We start from the raw sequence: 21,275 nt of genomic DNA on the forward strand, positions 1-21,275 counted from the left end.
AGCAAAGAGCTAAATTTGTCTCTGTAATCTTCTTAAAATTGCTTTGGATCTAAAATGACTCTCAGCTGAAGTCATTAATGGCGGGCAAGGAAAATAATGTGCCAATGTTCTATTAATGCCTTGTTTTAGGCTACTGTTGTAGGTAATGCACATTTAAAACTCTGTTCTGGTATGAAATGCCAGTTTTTATGAGTATGAGATCTGGTCAATTTCTGATAAATAAAATCAAGTCTAAAATATTTTCTCAGCAGCAACATATATGATTTTTGTCTGAAATGAAAACAAGGCTATGGGGGATACTGTCTCCTTACGGGTTGAACTGTTCTTTAAAGTGATTTGGATTGTTCCACTGACGAAACACTGAAGGAGAAAAAAAAAAATCTTTCCAAAAAATTCAGTTGACTTTTTTATTTTATGTGATCTCGATGTATACAGCTTTATACAGTGCATGCCGTTGAAGAGATTGTAAGTCTATCCCTCACAGCCCCGTTGTCAATGAAATATGGCGCTTCAATGAATAAGGTCTATTTGGTTTCTTTCTGAAATATATCACATTCTTACAGGAGTAAAATGGGTTGTGAATGCCATTTCATGTTGGCTTTAAAGGGTCATATTGGCTTGTATAATATAAATTGTACAAGATGATGAATCTACACTGATTGTTTGATAACTTTGAATTTAAATGAATGGGAGGGACAGGACAAAATCTAGCTAAACATACAACAACAAAAGAGAAGATCAAGAAAGTTCAAAACAAAATTAGGAATAACCATACACACCCCATTGCTGAATATACAGTAATCATGTACAGCAGGTCTGTAATTAAAATGTCATTATGTAAGTCAGCCTACTCTTCTGGTTGATGACTTGTTTCTTCTGACAACCTGAGGACAAGGCCACAGCTGTGCCACACAACAGGGACTAAATGTAGATGAATCCAATTAAAAATGACACAAAAAGGCTCTTATTCACATGACTATCCACTTTTCCACATTTCTTCACCAGGCTGTTTGTCTGTATCTGGGAATTTAATCTCAAGTTGGTTGTTTATGTCAGTCATAGGACAAATATTATAGGTGAGAAATCAAGGTCAGCTCTCCCATTTTTTTACACTACACTCACTGAGCACTTTATTTGGAACAACTGTACACCTACTTATTCATGTGATTATAATATCAGCTAATTGTGATGTAGCAGTGCATAAAATCATGCAGATATGGGTCAGAAGCATTAATTAATGTTCACATCAACAATCAGAATGGGATAAAAATGGGATCTCAGTGATTTCGATTGTGGCATGATTGCTGTTGCCAGATTGGCTGGTGGAGTATTTCTGTAACTGCTGATCTCCTGGGATTTTCACACAGAACAGTTTAGAGTTTACTCAGAATGGTGCCAAAAGCAAAAAACATCCAGTGAGTGGCAGTTCTGCAGATGGAAACACCTTGTTGTTGAGAGAGGTCAACGGACAATGGCCAGGGCTGCATTTCCCAAAAGCACTGTAAGCTTAAGTAAATCGTAGAAACCATTTGTGCCAACGGCCTCTATGATCAACTTAAGCTTACGATGCTTTTGGAAAACACAGCCCAGACTGGTTCGAGCTAACAGAAAGGCTACGGTGGCTCAGATAACCACTCTGTACAGTTATAGTGAACAGAATAGCATCTCAGAATGCACAACACGTCAAACCTTGAGGCAGATGGGCTACAACTGCAGAAGACTATGTCAGGAACTTCAGTTAAGACCAGATTGTTCCTAAAAAAGTGCTCATTAAATGTATAAATCTGCCCTAAATCCAGATCATGAACCCTTTAAAGTCAAATTGGAATAAAAAAGACAACATTTCCTTTGTTACACATCGTAACACATAATAACACATCATATTATTGCCCTCAATCCATCTATGTAGGTTACTAGAAATTATTCATTAAAATGTAATATCTTGCTCTGTCGCTGAAACAGCTTTCCTTTTCAGCTCAAGTCTCCACATTTTTCTCGCTGTATATTTATTTGGAAATACATAACATTACTGAAGCAAAAAGGGTTGGTTCGGGTTCTTTGCCATCTATAGGTTCTGGATGTTGGTTCATGTGATGCAAATGCTCTGTGTACATGTTACAGGTTGCTAGGATGCTGAATGTTTCCGAGGAGATGAAAGGTCAAATGGGTGTGAAATCTGGGCTGGAGTTGGTGACCCTTCCTCATGGGAAACAGTTGTGTCAAGACCTCATGGAAAGGTAAACAGACACTGTCAACACATGATCTATAAATCAGACTTCTGATGACACAGCAGCGACAGGCAGTGACCCATAAACATTGTATTAACTCTTTAACCCTTAAATGCATGGGAATTTCACTACTTACAAGCACCAACGCTTATATATTAGGGACTTTAGAGACCTGACACATATCTATCACAAATGGATTTACAAAATGCCTAGATAGTTAAACATTTTCCAAATATTTTCAAGACAATTAGAAAATAATAGCATAAAATATTTGTTCATATATCAAAGAGATAATGCAACAAATCAGGAGAAATCTAGAACAGGATTCATTACTTTCACACTGAAATTTCATGAGACACAACTGGCTGTCAAACACATATTGAGCTACACATAATCTACACTTATGTATTTTCGTAGGCACTTATTGAGTCAAATAGCAATGTCAATTACTGACACAGTGCCACCTTAAGAAATTGCATGTATAATGTACAATGTATAATATATGTGTACACGCATATGGGATACTAATAATTCACCATTGTTGTACAGAAAATAAATGTAATATAGTATATATTTGTATGAATATAGTACTACTTTCTCTTGTAATAAATAAACAGATATGCTGTGATAGTAAATTACAGTATACTGATATGAATTAATCATAAAAATATTATTTATTGAAGCCAAAAATAAAAACTAAGAAAAAACAGACACTATTACATACCTATGGTCTTTAATGACTCTTTTGATATCTAAACCATTATATACATCCATCCATCCATCTTCAACCGCTTATCCGAAGTCGGGTCGCGGGGGCAGCTGTTCCAGCAGGGGGCCCCAAACTTCCCTATCCCGAGCCACATTAACCAGCTCTGACTGGGCGACCCCGAGGCGTTCCCAGGCCAGTGTGGAGATGTAATCTCTCCACCTAGTCCTGGGTCTTCCCCGAGGCCTCCTCCCAGCTGGACGTGCCTGAAACACCTCCCTAGGGAGGCAGCCAGGGGGCATCCTTACCAGATGCCCAAACCACCTCAACTGACTCCTTTCAACGCAAAGGAGCAGCGGCTCTACTCCGAGCTCCTCACGGATGACTGAGCTCCTCACCCTATCTCTAAGGGAGAAGCCCGCCACCCTTCTGAGGAAGCCCATTTCGGCCGCTTGTACTCGCTGACCTAGTTCTTTCGGTCATGACCCAACCTTCATGACCATAGGTGAGGGTAGGAACAAAAATTGACCGGTAGATCGAGAGCTTTGCCTTTCGGCTCAGCTCTCTTTTCGTGACAACGGTGCGATAGAGCGAGTGCAATACCGCCCCTGCTGCCCCGATTCTCCGGCCAACCTCCCGCTCCATTGTCCCCTCACTCGTGAACAAGACCCCGAGGTACTTGAACTCCTTCACTTGGGGCAAAACCTCATTCCCTACCTGGAGTACGCACTCCATCGGTTTCCTGCTGAGAACCATGGCCTCAGATTTAGAGGTGCTAATCCTCATCCCAGCGATCCAGTGAGAGCTGAAGGTCACGGACCGATGATGACATGAAGACAACATCATCTGCCATTATATACATAAAAAAAAATAAAAAAAACATTGCAATTTTGGCATTTCTATTTATAACAGAAAGATTGAGGAATACTAAAGAGGTGTGGGCACAACTCCAAAAAATGGATGAGGTACAGGGGTTGAATGATGTCTCGGGTTACTAAAGATGTATTTATTTGTAAAGACACACACTAAACTTTGTATTCCATTCACTTCGTTTGGATTTGTTTGATGTTTGGTGACCTGCAAAATAGAATAGCAAGAAGAAATTTGACCAATAGAGGATCTGATCTCTAAATAAAAAAGACACACACTCTAAAGTTGCATTGGAAAAGTGGAGTAAATATTGCTTAAAGTTTTGAATGCATTATGTTTTGTTTTTATCTTTTGTTAAAAAAAAAAAAAAGGAAAGAAAAGAGTGTATTTGTGGTAACAAAGCTCAGATCACAGGCATTGTGGAGTTTATATTATAGATTTCAATTTATTGCAGTGTCCAAAATCAAGTAGGCTACACATTTTACATGCCTTGCTCTTCCTTTTTTAACAGGCATAACACCATGGCGATTGCCGTTGCTGTGGATATACTAGGGTGTACAGGAAGTCTAGAGGAGAGAGCTGCAACCCTAAACCGTGATCATTCTGGTCGCCCTGGAACTAAAAGACTCCATGGGAGATCTTTATGCCTTTTCCTCCATAATGAAAGCACTGGACATGCCTCAGGTACCAAATGCCCCCTTAACTCTGCTACACACAGTAGTTTGGCTTTATTCAAGTCTGAGACATTTTACTTGTGTGTGTGTGTGTGTGTGTGTGTGTGTGTGTGTGTGTGTGTGTGTGTGTGTGTGTGGTTCAATATATGGAAAAAGTGTTTGATCTGTCTGATCTTTCTTTTATGAATAGATTACCAGACTGGATCATACGTGGACTACCTTACGGAGGAAATATACACAAACAGCCATTATTTATGAGAAATCTTTAAAACCATTTCACAAAGGACTCTATGAAGGAAGCGGTGTGTTTTGACCACTATTGAAACTGTAATATCAGTAAATTATTTTTGATAAATTATTATGAAATTAAACTTAATAAACTGTAAATCCTGTCATTATTTACTTACACTGACATCATTCTAAACCTATTTCCCCCTCCAGTTAGTTATTAATTGGGTAAACTATTCGTTTTAACAATAAAAATCTATCTCATGTGGATCAAGTTTTTGACCATATAGCACATTTTAAATGCCCTATATATAGGTCACATACAATAAAGTTCTTGTTCTGTCTTTTCAGCTGAAATTCCACTGAGCAATGCCAGCGTTCCGTTGCTTATTCCTCTGCTCTCTCTAATGGAGCGGCCTGCAGTTACTTTCGAAGGCATGGAGGTCTGGGAGAACAATGACCAAGGCTGTGAAATCATGTTCCGCCACCTAGAGGGAGCTCGTGCTGTTGCACGCAATGCGGACACATATACATGCAATGCACAGCGGATCCTAAAGGGTATGCCAAGGACATTTCAAAAGACAATTTAGAAGTTCAGTTTGAATGTTTGACACTTTTCTTTGAGGGAAGTCATGAGCCATAGTTATAGCGATTAATTTCATAGAAGGCTTATATCTCTTTAGATTAAGACTAATTTGAAATTACAACAAATTTAAGACCTAGTAATGACACGTAGCCATTGGCCATGTAGTATGAATATTTAAGACAGTTCTATGGAATACAAATAGAATATACACTCACTGATGACTTGAGTAGGAACACTATGGTCCAAATAAAGTTCCAGATGTGGTGTTCTGCTTTTGTAGCCTATCTCTCATCAACAAGGTGTTTCTGTCCACAGAACTGCCACTTACTGGATATTTTTTGTGTTTGGCACCATCCTGAGTAAACTCTAGAGACTGCTGTGTGTGAAAATCCCAGGAGATCAGCAGTTACAGAAATACTTAAACAATCCCATCTGGCACCAGCAATCATGCCATGGTTGAAATCACTGATATTTTTTCCCCATTCTGATGGTTGATGTGAAAATTATTTGAAACTCCTGACCCATATCTACCTAATTTTATGCACTCCTGCCACAAGACTGGCTGATTAGATAATCTCATGAATACATAGATATACAGGTGTTCCTAAGAAAGTGCTCAGTGAGTGAATATAATATAATGTATAATCACAGCTGAACTGTTTATGACCTTTGTCTCATACACTGTGCTAGTTTCATGTCTCTCATAGTACTCCAAAACAATTTCAACACAAATCAACGTTTTATATATATATGCTTTTAAGTAAGCAGCCATGTATAAGCGGAATAACATACAGTCAGCTGGTCATTATCGTAAAATAAAACTGCAAGGGTGATACAAGACATCCGCTTTAAGTCTGGATACTGACCATGCTGTCAGATTTTGTTTTGCAGTAATGCCCGGCTGACTGTACATTATTCTTTACTAACTGTGGTCAATATGCTCACCTTTCTTTCCTAAATTATGCATTTAATAATATTATTATTTAACAATAAAATGCAATATTGACAGTATAATGATATTTCTCTCCCCCTCCAGACTTCCAACCTAATGATGACATGATGGAGATCTTGAGGACTGATTTCCAGTTGCGTCTGCTCTGGGGCAGCAGAGGAGCGGCCGTGAACCAGACAGAGCGATACGACAAGTTCAAACTCATCCTCACAGCCCTCTCCAGAAAACTAGAACCTCCAGTCAAACACACAGAACTCTAAAATAAAGAGACACCCTATATATATTTCGTTAGTAGACTTTCTGTGCAAGAAGGAACCATGGAAATTCCTGTATATAGAGCCACGTCAAAGGTCCTGAGCAGCTGAAGATGTTCATGTCAACACACGTGATCAAAATATCCAGCTTGCAACTTGGAAGCTATTTATGTCTATGGAGGATTAGTTTCTTCCATATAGACTTTCCAGAGGTGTGTTGTGCTACACATTATGACTGGTAAAATGGGCAGGTACCAATTTTGCTTTAAAGTGCATCAAAGGAGGCGTCAGAGAGAATTCTTCATAAAAAGGTGTCTTCATGAGGTCAATCACTTGACATAGAAAATGGAGATCATGAGCAATATATTCTAAACAAATATGGAGAGCTATGAAAAGTCAGGGCTGGAAGACAGGGAAGTAAAAAGGTCTGAGATCTGTCTTTAGAAATGTCATGAAGCTCATTGGTCAATACAGTGTTGATCTGTTTAAAAATCCCAAATGAAAAATGGTGTACATAATCATCACTAGTGTAAGCATGTAAAGGTTCGTTTGTGAAATATATTGTTATAAGTATTATTGACCTGTAAATAGTCACCCATAAACTTTACATGAATTATTCTAAAAAATATATCTAATAAAATGTTTTTAATTCTGTTAATCAATTTTTTTCCTCTTCCTTTTCCATATTATAGCTGAAGTATGTAACTTTTTGTGTTAAAATACATTCTCCAATAATATGCAGACAACTAGAAGTAAACCGTTCATAGGTTATTCTCGAAAACTCTAAGTACTGTCTTTTGGGGCGCTATAAAAATGGGCAGTTTGTTTTGAGAGACCCGCCCCAACAATGTTACACAACCAGTGGTGTGAGTTGGCGGCAGGACTATCACTTGGTTTGAACAATGGCAGACGGGGGCATATTCAGAAAGCTATTTTGAAAACAACGTTTATGTTTGCAAATCCGTATGCTTGCACCCTATATATACTTTATATATATATATATATACACACACATACTTACTTAATCTTTAAACTCCATTACATTGCATTTATTTGCATAATACATATTATAAAAGTTGATACCTGGGAAACCCCTTTACAAATACCAAGCAATCTTGATTAAAGGCAATGCTGAGAGTATGGAAACTATCATCTGATAATCTAGGGTCAACTTTGTGATGACTCTGCCAATATAAATTTTATATAGTGTACTACCTGGAAACGTGAGGAATACTTTGATTGTTCCGGTCTTATGGCAGGCAAGATGGGTGTAAATTATAAGTGTAGGTGTGGCACTCGTTTACTTTGAGTCAAATGTTCTGTGGAAGTCAAACTTGAGGGAGCATAGATTGGCAGAGATTGTGATATTAATAAGTATCATAAAAAAATTAGGAATTTGAACAGCAAAAAAATAAAATAAATTACACTCAATTGAACTCAAAGAACATGCAAGGAGTTCCTCACTATTATCTACCCTATTATTATGCTGTTTTAGGTGCACTCAATAACTGTATTGCTCTTAAAGAAATGTACTTTTTTTTTTCATCACTTTTGAATAACATCACATTTGCATGCAATGAAAACTCCAGTCATATTAGTATCTTAAAAACCATTTTATTTTACTCTGCTGGGGACCACCTTGAGATCACATGACCAGCCAAATGCTACTTTTTTATTCCAGTAATCCCTCTATTATCAGACTCTTTCTGTATACTTTAACTCATAGAATCATTTGCTGATAGCAAGTAATGCATTTCAACAAAGGGTTTGGTAGAAATAATTGGTTTTACAGTATGCAGCATAAATGTGCACAACCCCTCTGAACATACATATATTTCTATTTCTAAATGATTACCATTACAATTCATGTGAAGATTACAACATTTAAATGTATTAAACATACACTTAACAAAATCGAAAGATATGCTATCAATATCTGTAAAATAATTACATAAGGCAGCTTTGCTTAAGGGTTGCAAAAATGTGTACACTCTTGAATAAATTCAAATAGTGTGCAATATTTTAGTACTTAGAAATGCCTTTTAGAAAGATTTAGCAGAACATCTGTAAATTCATGATGCCAATGGAGTGCTATTTCCCCACACATTCTGCACTCATATATCCCTATATAAGTACTTCACCACCACTGCAGTACATTACTGTAGGTACATGCGCTTCCCCCTGTACTCCTCACCATGTGATATCATGTATTTTTGATTCCATCAGATAAAATAAATAAAAACTATTGGGCTCATGAGTCCATCTTATAGATTCTCAAAGTTCTGTACCTTTATCAGAATGGGCCTTGGCAAAGAGTAAACAAGCTTTTTTATGCTTTGGGTTCAGCAGTGCCATCATGCATTCCACTTCTTTGCATAGTGTCTTAATGTGTGAGATGAAACAGTCACTCCTGTTTGGCTTCCCACAGCTCTTGCCAGCTCTGAGGCACATGCTTTGCAATTGTTATCAAAAATCACTCATCATGAGCACAAAGAACCTTTCAGGAATCTTGTCAGAAGTCCATCCTTTTGGAATATCGGTCACATTTGTTTGTGTTTTCACTCAATAACAGTAATTTGCTAATACTCTTGTACCATTGTCCCCTTTTGTGCAATTCAATCATTTTATTTATTCATTTACTTGACAATTCTCTCCCATGTGGTCCATTTGTTGTCAGCATTGAGTCTGAGAGTGATTCAATGGGTTTTTCATTTACACTTTTTAAACAATTACTTCTATTTGAGTAATTTAAACAATTACGTCTATTAAAAGAATAATCTGCTGATCAATGTCCCTCAACTAGATCTAGAAAACATTTTGTCAAGTTTTATTTTGCAGTGTGCTCATTTTTGCAGCATGGTCTTTTATAATTTTGATAAGAAAATATTTTTTTCTTGTTTAATATTGACTTTTTTTCATTAGTATATGATAAACCAGAGTTGCTTAAATATTACATTACACATGAACACCATATACATTTTATTTGTAAAGAGAAAGAGCTGAATTTGTTATGTTTCAGATGGGGTGTACTCAATTATGCTGCGTACTGTATGTACTGCTGCTAAAAAAATACTGAGTGCACCATGAAGCCATTCCTACAGTACATGTTCCACTCTGTTCAATAAATTGATACATATATCAGATCAATCATGAAACAAGCAAATCAGGATGAATGAGACAAACAGACACACATATTTATTTCTCCGTTGCTCTTGCTCCAACACAATCCCCAGTATATAGCGGTCACCATAGTCTCACTGTACAACACATTAGTTCCAAACCTAGCATTCACATCTGATATAGTTCCCTCCCTAAATATTCCAAATGCAACAGGGTAAAAAGTGCATTAGTTAAGACTAGGGTCCATTTGACAACAGTGTTCAGATGCAAAGCACTGGTTACATAGACATAACGGCACAGTTCTCAAAAGCAACCTGTGAAAGTAATTTCGCTTGGTTAGAAAACCCCATAAAAAGGTCACAAATAAAACACATTCATTCTGACATAAAAATGTTAATACATACAGTTTAATAATAAAAACTAACTAGGTATATACATATGCATATATGCATCCATTTGCATACACAGTTTTATATGTAAGAATCACATTCACAAATACACGCTCTTGAGATCGGATTTTGGAGACGTGTGGCCCCTTGTTGGAGGGCAGTGATGGTACAATAGCATGTTTGTTAATATCTGCTGGAGAAAAAATAATATGCGCCGCAGAGAGCTGGAAGCCCAAAAACAAGGATTTTTTTTGGGTGTATAGAGGCAGATAGACCCCTGTAGGTTTTAGTTACCATTCAGAGACCTGAAATCCAGACAGATTCAGGTGCTTGTTTGAATGAAGGGTTGATGTTCAAAGATCTTCGTTGGTGTTTTCACTGCTTGTTTTATATGGTGTATGGCTCCCCCTGCTGGTCGTGGCATGTAGGTGGTGGGGGTGGGGGTGGGGGGACTGTCATGTTAATGTGGGCAATGTGGCCTTGGCTAACATAAGTCTCTTCTTCTCTGATTGGTCATGCTTTTGACAAGGACTTGCACAGAATTGTTAAAATAACATTCATGATGGAATGCATCAACCAAAACAGACATACAAACAAGACAAATCACAGAAGTGTTTAGATATTAGCAGCAGTGGTTAAATCCTATTAAGGGGCCAACTGGTCAAGACAGAGTGAGGAATGAACGGCTGTAGGTCATGCAGGTGCAGGGTAAGAACATGTAAGATGGCATAGGAAAACATTCCAATAACTGTTGAAATGGAGTGCAAATGTTAATGCCAGGCAATAACACCTTTTGGGTTTCATACAACTCTGTTCCGCCTTCATTATTGCTCAGGGTGTCTCTCACATTTGCCCCTCCCACCCTTCCTGCACAGCCAGTTATACCTTGAACATTGCTGCAATGGAATGATGTTAATACTCATGACACAAACAGCATGCAAACATGCAACCTGCCCCAACCCAACCCTAAAGCCTCGCCTAAAGTCTTAATCCCCCCCCCCAAAACCGCCACTAACAGACCCACAGCAATGGGTCCCGTTCCACCAAACACCACAGAACCCCATTCATCCCATCAGGAACCTGTAGCCATAGAGAGAGAAGAAAGGACAGAATCATAGACAGTTCCAGAAGCACTGGCCAGAAAAAGAGATTCACCTCCACAATCATAGAGGACGCTGGTGAGACAGCCAAATAAATTAAGTGCTGCTCTCAATTTAAAGGTGCACTTAGTAACTTTTGTCTTTGTGTCATCTTGGACATACACTGACACCTCACGGCTTGAATGCAGCATAATTTAAAAATCAATATTTTTCCATTTCAGACAGGGCTGTAGCTAGTGGGGTGAAAGGTGGTAATGATTCTAGGTGCCCAAATGTCCAGGGGGGCCCACAACAAATTCAAAACTGATTTTTTTTAATAGGTAAGGGGCCCAGAGGAATATACAGTCAGGAGGCCCAGAATTCCTTGCAACAGCCCTGGTTTAAGATGACATTGTACATTGTAATCTCAACGGTCACTGAGATTGAGTGAGTAGTATTTGGCTGGTTATGTTATTATAACATGGCAGCCCCCATGGGTGGACCCTCTCCATGTAGAATAAAACAGCTTTTTAGAAGGTTACTGATATGACTGGAGTCTACATTTTAATGTGAGTGGCCATGATTTTCTACATATATTGCAAACTTACAATTCATGTCTTGAGGAGTTAAACATTTTTAATGAGGAATAAATTACTGAGTGCACCTTAAAGCAATTATTACAGTGGATTTTCTTTGAAGAAACATGATCTTTTGATTCTATGCTTTTAACCTTGGGTTACACATAAAAAAGCAATTAAGATGTGCCACTAAAAGCTTAAAGAGAGGAGTGGCACCCTGCAGGAAAAGTTTATTTGCAACCAAAACAGGTCTGCCGTTAAGATCAAGGTAATTTGGGGGCCTGGGTAGCTCAGCGAGTATTCAAGTTGACTACCATCATGAGTTTGAATCCAGGGCATGCTGAGTGACTCCAGCCAGGTCTCCTAGGCAACCAAATTGGCCCGGTTGCTAGGGAGGTTAGAGTCACATGGGGTAACTCCTTGTGGTCGCGATTAGTGGTTCTTGCTCTCAATGGGGCATGTGGTAAGTTGTGTGTGGATCGTGGGGAATAGCATGAGCCTCCAGATACTATGAGTCTCCGTGGTTTCATGCAAAACAATTCACGTGACAAGATGTGTGGGCTGACTATCTCAGAAGTGGAGGCAATTGAGACATGTCCTCTGCCACCAGATTGAGGTGAGTAAACGCGCCACCATGAGGACCAAGTAAGCAATGGGAATTGGGCATGCCAGATGAGAAAAGGGGAGTTTAAAAAAAATAAAAATAATCAAGGTAATTTAACGGCAAACAAATGACACTGCGTAAAAATGAACAGTAAATAGAACTGGACTGTATAAAACAGTGAAGAGAGGCTCAGAGAAAAGTGTAATTTAGTTTCAACATGTATACATACAAACAAACAAACATACATAAATCTCAACATTAAAGAGCTGACTGAAGTGTGACAGGTTATCTCATTATTATAATGAGCAGATTAACTCGGAACAAAACTGAACAAAATCGCCAACTTTTCAAATGTTTTTTTTTTTTTTCTCTAAGTATTCTGAGATGATAAAAAAATAAAAAATGTTAACAGTGCAGAGCACAAAAATTAAATAAAAAGCAATACAAATCTCTACAGTCCTACTAGGAAAGTAGCTTCATCTTTAATCCACTGCAGCAAAGTCACAGTGTTGAAGCAACACAGTCACTTAAAGTGTGTTTGTGTGTGATTGTCTTTTGGGCTCACACAGTGAACAGAAGCATATGGTAGTCAGCCAATCTGCACTTGATGTCTTACACCTGCTTCCCCAAGTGTGATGTCATAACTAGGTGATGCTGCTGTGGGTGTTGTCATATGTAGGTGACCGCACCTTTGCTGTTTTTCTCCAGTGTGATCTCCACATAGGATGTGGGGATGTAGCCCTCAACCCCGTTCTGCTTGCGAACCCGTGTCCATCCATCACCTTTATCCTCCTCTATGACATACAGCACCTCGTTCTCATTCATCACCAATGTGCCCTCGTTAGAACCTAAAGAAACACACACTTCTGTTTTAGCACCTTAACAAGAAGAGAACACATTTTGATTAAAGCCTATTGGCTATGCCATCAGAAATGCAGTATAATATGTATTTATAAACTTTACTGTAAACATGTCTTTTTTTAAATAATTATAATTACAAATAATTATGAATTTTTTGAATTGTGACATTATTTTCATGACAGTTAAGCACATTTTCCACCTAAATCCTCATAATGCATCTGCACATTTTACAATTTTTTGTTTAATCTTAAGCTCTGAGGGTATTTTCAAAGATTTTCTTTTTCAGTGGTATACCAAAATTTAAGGCTTATTTATTTAATAAATTAAAATAAAAAACAAGGATCGAGTGTTTGGTATACATTTTTTAATGATACAGATTATGATAAATTCTAAGACTCTGCCTAAGAAGTCTGCTGAAGAAAAAAAAAAAAAACCATTTTTCTTATTTTTCTGATTTGTACTTTATAAAGTATATCTTGGGGTATAAATAAGGTAGCTCTAAAAAACTGCTTTTTTTGCTCTCAATCAAACAAGTACAAATGTGTTGATACAACAAAGCAAACAAAAGTTATAGCATTACAAAAATAATTTACCTTGGAGTTCATAAGCCTCTAAACAAATAAAACATTATAATTGTGCATAAGAACTAATTACACAACAATGACTAAAGGTATGCCTGCATGTTTTCAAAGCATGCAGGCATGAGTAACAAGATCTCATTCAGTTCCATTCTGTGTCATTTGAGCCATCATTGAGTCTGTGATATGTAGCCTCTGAGTAATGGTATGTGATATTTTATGTGATTTATATTTATTTTTTATGAAGATATAAGTGGAAACGTGGCATATAAGCAACAGCTTTTTACATGTAACATGTATGTCATAGACATATTAGCTATTACTCCCTATATTTTTTTCTATAAGTAAACCAAATAGGCTATTTGTATTCTACTCTTTTAAAGCTTTACAAAGGCACATGACACATGGCTATTTGATCAGTTTGATGTTTTTATCAATTATAAAAAAAACGTGCAGTGCAAAATTATTAACATATTATCAAAACGGAACACTTCTGATTTGTCTGCAAATTTCGAAGCACTTGTTCAATTTTGGTCATAATACCTAAATACATTTTAAAGTACAGCTTTTAAGCTTTAAAATGATACCTACAAAAGACAGTAGTTTTTTTGTAATATTTTAATAAACTTTTTTAAATAAAGGGCTAAACTAAAAAAATACTTTTAATACTGCCATTACTAAAAAATACTACCATAATACAATGATTAAAGAAAAATTCAAAATATATTGTTTTAATTTAAAATCAGCATAATTTTAAGGCAATATAACAAAAATTACTAATGTCTTTTGGCAGACTAATCCAAAGCGACTTACAAACAAGGAACACAGCACGCAATTTGTCAACAATATCTTCAGTATCGCACTGCTCTTGTTCTCAAAGTTGCTGGAGTAGTATAACAGCTTGCACTGAAGACAGACAAGGAATATACTGTATTTATCATTTTTTTGTTGTTGTAAGTGCAAAATACTTAGTGATTATATACGTTATATCACTGAAAATAACTTTGCATAAGATAATAATGAGAATGGCATTTATTCACATTAATGTAAAGAGAATATGGGGAAAAATCTGCAAATTGTCATAGAAATGTCACAATACAAATAATCTTAATTGAATTAAAAACAGGCTTAATTTTTTTAAAGCTAAAAATTCCTTTCTATTTTGAGGTGAAATAGAACAAGGACATTCTCTTTTTAACTTGTTTAACCAAGCTATTTTATTACCATCAAAAGAGTAGAGAGCTTTGCAGTGGCCAATAGCTGGGAGAGGATCGTCATCGTCAAACTCGTCGTCAAAATCATGTGGATCTGGCTGAGGTGGAGCCCGATGCTCCTGACTGTGATCATCTGTGTAACTGCCTTCAGGACTATAATACAGAATATACCACAGAGAAAACAAACATGGCTTTCACTGCCTTTCTACACATTTCCATTTACAAACAATGTGCAGAACAGCAGGAACAGCTCAACAACTCTTCTAAGCATGGGTTTACAAACAGTTTAGGCATCCTTAAAATGGATGCCTGTATATTAGAGTCTTTCTGTGTTCAGAATGCAGATAATGTAATCAGGATATACAGACCTCTCTCTGCCTTGGGGTGCATGGTGGTTCACATCTGCACTGGACGGCCGCTCACTACGCGAACCATGCTTCCCTTCAACCTCTGCTAGCCAAGACTGTGATAGAGACAGATAGGAAAAGAGCAATTTGTTTCTAAATACAGTGGGGTTCCAAAGTCCAAAGTTCCAAAATCAATATCTTATTTAATCCTGGAAAAGTTTTAGAATTGACAAATTTACAACAAATAAATATTATGATGTAAAATGAAAAATAAATATTTAAAATTCTGCAATATTTCTAGGACACAAACCGACCAACCATTTAAATTAATTTTTTTTGCAACTGACCATGTAAAAAAAAGCCAATTTTTATCAAATGTTTAATAAAATAAACAAATAATAAAATATGAAAAACTTTTTCTATATTTGAATGTGAAAACTCGCATTGTAATGCTTTATATCCATTCCTCCACCAGATGGTGCTGGCACACAGTGGCGCTCAGCTGTTTTACGTCAGATATATCCAGAAGACCATATCCGGAGGCTTTGCTTCCTTATTAGACTGTAACAACGAGTCGCTCCTCTGGGAAAGTTACCTCATTTTTATGGATCTCTGAGCGTAGTTTTTCCATGTTGCATATGGTCTCTGAAATCTTAGGCTGGAGGCTTCCAGGATCCCCCATCTGTGGATTCTTCTCATAGACACCCTTCATCTTGTTTAGAGCATCTCTGCGACAAGGACAATTATTATTTTGAGATATTATTCTCTAGCCATTTAACAGGCTTTAATTGGTTTAACTCTTCATTTCAAACTTTTGTGACTGCTAGGTTATATAAAGAAAGTGAGAACTGAAAAGGAGTGGGGCACTTCTTGGTCTACCTTTGGTCCATTTCTTTCTGTAGTTCTTTGTTTAGCTCATCAATCTTCTGTAGAAGTTTTTTGCGTCTCTGTTCAGGAGGAAGGTGGCTGAGATCCTCAAGTGTTGGTGCCTGTACAAATATAGGTTATTGGTTGGGATGCAAAGATGTCTCAATGAACAACTATACAAACTCACGCAGCTACAGTTCTCAGACTCACTTTTTAGAATGATGTCCTTCCCAGAGTGTAACGGCCAATTTGTTTGCAAACATTCCAATTTTGCAATTGCAGTTCAATCCAAACTTTATAAAACATGAACCCACACTATGAGAAAGACATCTTTAAGCAGCACAACACAATTTCTTTTTTTTTGTTGCAGTTAAAGCATCTCTAAGCTTTGGAAGCTAAAAGAAAAAAAAAACAATCCTATAACTAAACACACAAAATCTACTCTCAAAACATAAGCATATCTATTCTACAGCAGTCCAAAACACACAGCATCAAAACTTACCAGCTTTAACGACCACTGAGCAGTTAGAACAAAGACAACAAATCGCCCATCAACATCAGTCAACCAATTACATTTTGACTGATGATTTTAGTCACATGATCACACAGAAGGACATCATCGGGACAACCCAAGCCTTGGCCGAAGCCCGTCCGAGTTCATGCGAGTACAACATGGTTAATACACCATAAACGAGAAGTTTTGGAGGTCATAAACCTCAACCAGCCTCATACCTCACAACCTCAACTTTGTTTTCAACACTTTCATTTAATCCAAGTTATTAACTACAAGCTAAAAGAAGAACTGCTATAATATAGCTGCATTTTACAGAAGTAGGCCATCAGCTAATCTGAACTTCTTGGACAATTCATTATTACGGGTGATAGTAGGGTGTTAGGGTTACCACCACAACAGATGCTTCAAACAATGACAGCACTCCAATATGTTTCTATGGTAACTCTGCCAATATGCAAACATTAAGTGAGTTTACTACTGACACTTAGCTAAATAAACCAAGAATATATGGAGGAAACAAAAGAAAAGATTGTGAGATTTCAGAAAAGCTGTTTTTGGATTGTTCAAATGTCGATTCACAAACGTAAAAAATCAGTGAAAGACTATTTGCGCCCTCACAAAACTGTGTATTTTGGGGTGGGACTACTTGCATATAACGTAAATGACTTAGATGAGTGTGTCCTCTTTAAAGAGATCCACAGCTGCATGTTAAAAAAATTTCCTGAACAAAATCTGTTTGGCATATAATACATAAACAATCAGCTGTTGTATGCAAAACAGTTTAATTGCAGTTCAGGATTTTAAATATCTTCAAGAGATTTATTAAAAACAGTGTTGTTTCTAGACTAAACAGTGCATTTCCAGACGACTGGGACCTGTCATGTTTGTCAATCTATATCCTATGTTCCCATCTTCAATTCTGTTTAAAGGAGCGGTCACACTAACAGTGATTTGCAGTTGCAAGCGTACCCAAAAGTAATTAATTTTCAATGACAGCTGCTGAATTGGGGTGACAAGTGACCGTTGTCGATGCAAAGCTGAGCGGAGTATGGCTACTATCAAAAAGATTGCAATTTTATTTGCATAGTTTGACAAGCAGCAGTGATTAAAGGGATAGTTCACAAAAAAAAGACAATTCTGTCACTACTAACCCTCATGTTGTTTCAAACATGTATTACTTTCTTCTTTCTTCTGTTTAACACAAAAGCCTGTCACCACTCACTTTCTTTGTATAGAAAAAAAAAAGATGCAATGAAAGTGAATGTTCAGAGAACATATATTTTGTGTTCAGCATACGGTAAGAGAGAAAGTCATTCAGATTTGGAAAGACACAAAGGAGGGTAAATGCTGACAGAATTTAAACTTTTTCAGTAAACAACCCCTTTAAAACTCAGTCAGTGTGAATGCATATTTAGAGAAATGAAAATGTCTTCAATAGCATGCAAATTCATAAATTTTTATTGCATTAAAAAAAAAAAAAAAAAGAAAGAAAAAGAAACAGCACCCAGCCAACATAAACTCCACCTTGTTCTAAGGCTTTTTGCGAAAATGCCAACTCTCCATTTTACCCCATCGCCAAAATCGTGGGCACAGCTCCTTGGAACCAGATAAAGCCTTATTCCTTTACTCAACAACAATCTTTAGTAATTTTTACAGATTAATTGTTTCCTTGTGTGCTGGAATTAGCTTAACCTAGGGTGAGAGAAACCGGCCCAAGCGCATGCGATAACTTCAAAATCACTGCAAACCCACACACGCTGACCACAGACCAACTCTTACCCTTTTTTTCAAAGCTCGGAAGGACGGGATCTTAGCTTTTGTGATTCTCATTTCAGACAGACGGTTAGCTATCCGCTCAGTATTGAATTTAGGAGGCTGGAAATGGCCAGAGGGAAAACTTGGGAGGGGTGGGGGTGGGATGGATGGGGAAGCTGGGACAACAAGATTAATGTTGAGTGAATAACCAAACAAGTAAACAAACAAACAAACAAACATTCAAAACCATGTTTGTTTGCCAGCAAGTTAAAAGACAACTTGGGGTATCTGCATATTTAATTAAATAAATTGTAAGACCTTTTAAAGGTGTACTCAGTCATTTTTTCCCAACTAAAAAAGTTTTAACTCCTAAAGACATGAATTGTAATTTTGCAATATACACTGCAAGCCCAATTATAAGTGAGTATTCTGATCTTATCATTATTTCCATGCTCCAAACCAACTCCAAATCACATAAACTTGAATGCTTATTGGATTCAATCATTTTCAGGTGGCATGTATTTGTGTAATGAGGCAGGGTGTGGCGAAAGTGACTAACACCTTATATCAAGGTGTGCATAATTATTAGGCAGCTTCATTACCTCAGGTAAAAAGAGATTTAACTCACACTGAAAGTCAAATATTGTAAAATGCCTTTCAGACGGATACAATTCTCTTGAAATAGCTAAACTATTAAGACGTGACCACCGGACAATCAAACATTTTGTTGCGAATAGTCAAATGGGGCGAAAAAAACGCATGGAGAAAAGGCGCAAATTAACTGCAAAAGACATAAGAATTATACGTGAAGATACCAGGAACCCATTCTCCTCCATTGCTACCATATTCCCCACCTTTATTACTTGCCCCACCTTTACCCAAAATTGTTGAATATGTGGACATTACCAAAAAAATGTGGGCTGAGTCAACTTGAAATGAACCACATCTCCCTCCAGCAAGGGTGCTGAATCCCGGTGAACTTATTTTTCAGCTTTGGCGTTATAAAAAATCGAATCAAACTCTTCCAACCAAAATCTCTTCAAATCAGTGAGTGAGTAGTGGAGCATTGAGTTTCCCCGACATGTAACCATACTTCATCAGGTATTTCTACCCTCATGTCTTTTTCCAATCGCATTGTATTATTGACCTATTACCCCATTGATATTTTCATCCGTATATGCATCTATAAAAACATGGGTCAGTTCCTAGCGAGTTTCAACATTCATACCTTCCAAATCAATGGTCTGTAAAAACAAGAACTACTGTCAAGGGAAGGGAAAACATGAAGTGACATGTTTTTAAAAAGACATGAAAGGTCAGGTAGCATGTAGGTACTGACAGTAGAGCTGTGAATGCATAAGTTAAAGTTTTACCAAACGTCATCAATTTTGACTATTCATACAAGCCAAAGTAGAAAGACTAGCACAGATGTGGGTTTTCATTTATTACCTATCCTGAGCGCATGAGCCATAAATTGAAATAAGCTGAAATAAAATTACATAAAATTCACATCAATCAAAGAATGTGTGAACCTCACCTTGGGCTTCTTCCCAAAAAGCCAAAGTTTGTTTTTGGTCCTGCTGATCGCGATTTTGGGGTCTGGTTTGCCTCCCTCTGTTTTTGGGGTCCCGATGGTGCTATCTGACCCTGTTCGTTGGATGTTCTGACTGAAGTCCTCAAAAGGGAAGTCAACAGGGGGCTCAAATCCAGACTTAAAGGACTCCACTACAATTGCAGAATCCTGTGGGATAAAAACAGATTTAACCTTTTTTTTAAGAGTAAAGATCAAGTATCATACATTGTACATTTGATTATAAAATGAAAATAACCCTTTTGCCTGAACACTTATATATTGCACAGAGCACTGCAACAGTAAATTCTGCATGCTCACAATGATTTTAGTTACCTTATTGCCAGTTGATAATTAATCTTTAGGACTTTATCAGCATCTTGAGCTCTTTGTTAAGATAATTGCAACTTTCTTTAACATGGAATCAATAATATAAGCAAGTAGACAAAGCAAATTGTTTATCTAAAGTGAATTTTAGTACACTTATTACAGGCACAATGATGGCATAGATCCAGGTTAACAGCCCATAGCTTTAATCACTATATCACAACACCAGGGCAGTTATATATTACATCCCCTAAACAAATATTTCTCAGTGCAGTCTGAGACGTTTCACTCTTTCTTTCACGGAAATGCAGGATCATGCATATTTGTCTCAGTTTTGCTCACAATCCAACTATGATATTGTGATCCATTGCATTATACTGGATCGTGACATATTGCGATACGCATCAGATCTTGAAGTGGTTACCCATTGCTTAACAAAAAAAGGTACAATTTCACAGAATACAACGGTATTATATAAAAGGCATTCATTTCCCATATTATGAGAAGGAAAGTGAGAAATATAAGTTGGTAAACTGTGGGATGATAGAGGATGGTCAGCTGGTCTGAGACGAGAATGTTTGTTGAGGGTGTGGAGTTTACACAAAAGATTACAAAAGAGCTCTGGCTTCACGACATCAGTTTAACAGCCTCTATGAGACTCGTGGAGCGGGCGTTAGGAAATCCCATAACAACGCACAGTAAAGCTCACAAATAGAACAGAAAACTCAATTGGGTCATTAATTAAATAGTGGAACTAAGATTTAAGCTGGGCAGGACAAGTGCTGACCAATGGTGAGTCAGGGAACAGAGTGAAAGAGCAAAAACAGGACTGAAAAATAAAACTAGAGACTGGGCAAGATCAGTAGGGTTTGGGAATCGACAACCAGTACATATTCAGAATCTGTTCCATTAAAAAAAAAAAAAAATAACTAATGATTGACATTCAATTGTGTTAACTACTTGAAGGTCTAAAT

At 37.2% G+C, this 21,275-nt stretch overlaps 2 protein-coding genes across 3 annotated transcripts in view; one reads left to right on the forward strand and one right to left on the reverse strand.

Moving 5' to 3' along the window:
* LOC127621488 (breast cancer anti-estrogen resistance protein 3 homolog) overlaps positions 1 to 7,096 on the forward strand; it is a 108,528-nt gene extending 101,432 nt beyond the window's left edge. Inside the window, 6 exon segments of the mRNA XM_052095119.1 lie at positions 2,122 to 2,237; positions 4,316 to 4,400; positions 4,402 to 4,488; positions 4,669 to 4,780; positions 5,058 to 5,264; positions 6,329 to 7,096. Of these exon segments, the coding sequence (XP_051951079.1) occupies positions 2,122 to 2,237; positions 4,316 to 4,400; positions 4,402 to 4,488; positions 4,669 to 4,780; positions 5,058 to 5,264; positions 6,329 to 6,504 (783 nt within the window). The 3' untranslated portion in view covers positions 6,505 to 7,096.
* A 1,010-nt stretch (positions 7,097 to 8,106) lies between these two features.
* Positions 8,107 to 21,275, reverse strand: part of LOC127620928 (formin-binding protein 1-like) — a 78,083-nt gene continuing 64,914 nt past the window's right edge. The window contains exons 9-15 of one of the 2 annotated variants that reach the window (XM_052094284.1): positions 19,942 to 20,145; positions 16,148 to 16,257; positions 15,864 to 15,996; positions 15,290 to 15,384; positions 14,932 to 15,074; positions 12,958 to 13,116; positions 8,107 to 11,087 (exon numbers count right to left, since the gene is read on the reverse strand). In XM_052094284.1, the coding sequence (XP_051950244.1) occupies positions 11,080 to 11,087; positions 12,958 to 13,116; positions 14,932 to 15,074; positions 15,290 to 15,384; positions 15,864 to 15,996; positions 16,148 to 16,257; positions 19,942 to 20,145 (852 nt within the window). In that variant the 3' untranslated portion in view covers positions 8,107 to 11,079. Of the gene's footprint in view, positions 13,117 to 14,931; positions 15,075 to 15,289; positions 15,385 to 15,863; positions 15,997 to 16,147; positions 16,258 to 19,941; positions 20,146 to 21,275 lie in introns of both variants that reach the window. The other variant, XM_052094283.1, reaches the window with a different exon arrangement.

The sequence above is a fragment of the Xyrauchen texanus genome, chromosome 27, assembly GCF_025860055.1.
Source record: "Xyrauchen texanus isolate HMW12.3.18 chromosome 27, RBS_HiC_50CHRs, whole genome shotgun sequence".
NCBI lineage: Eukaryota > Metazoa > Chordata > Actinopteri > Cypriniformes > Catostomidae > Xyrauchen > Xyrauchen texanus.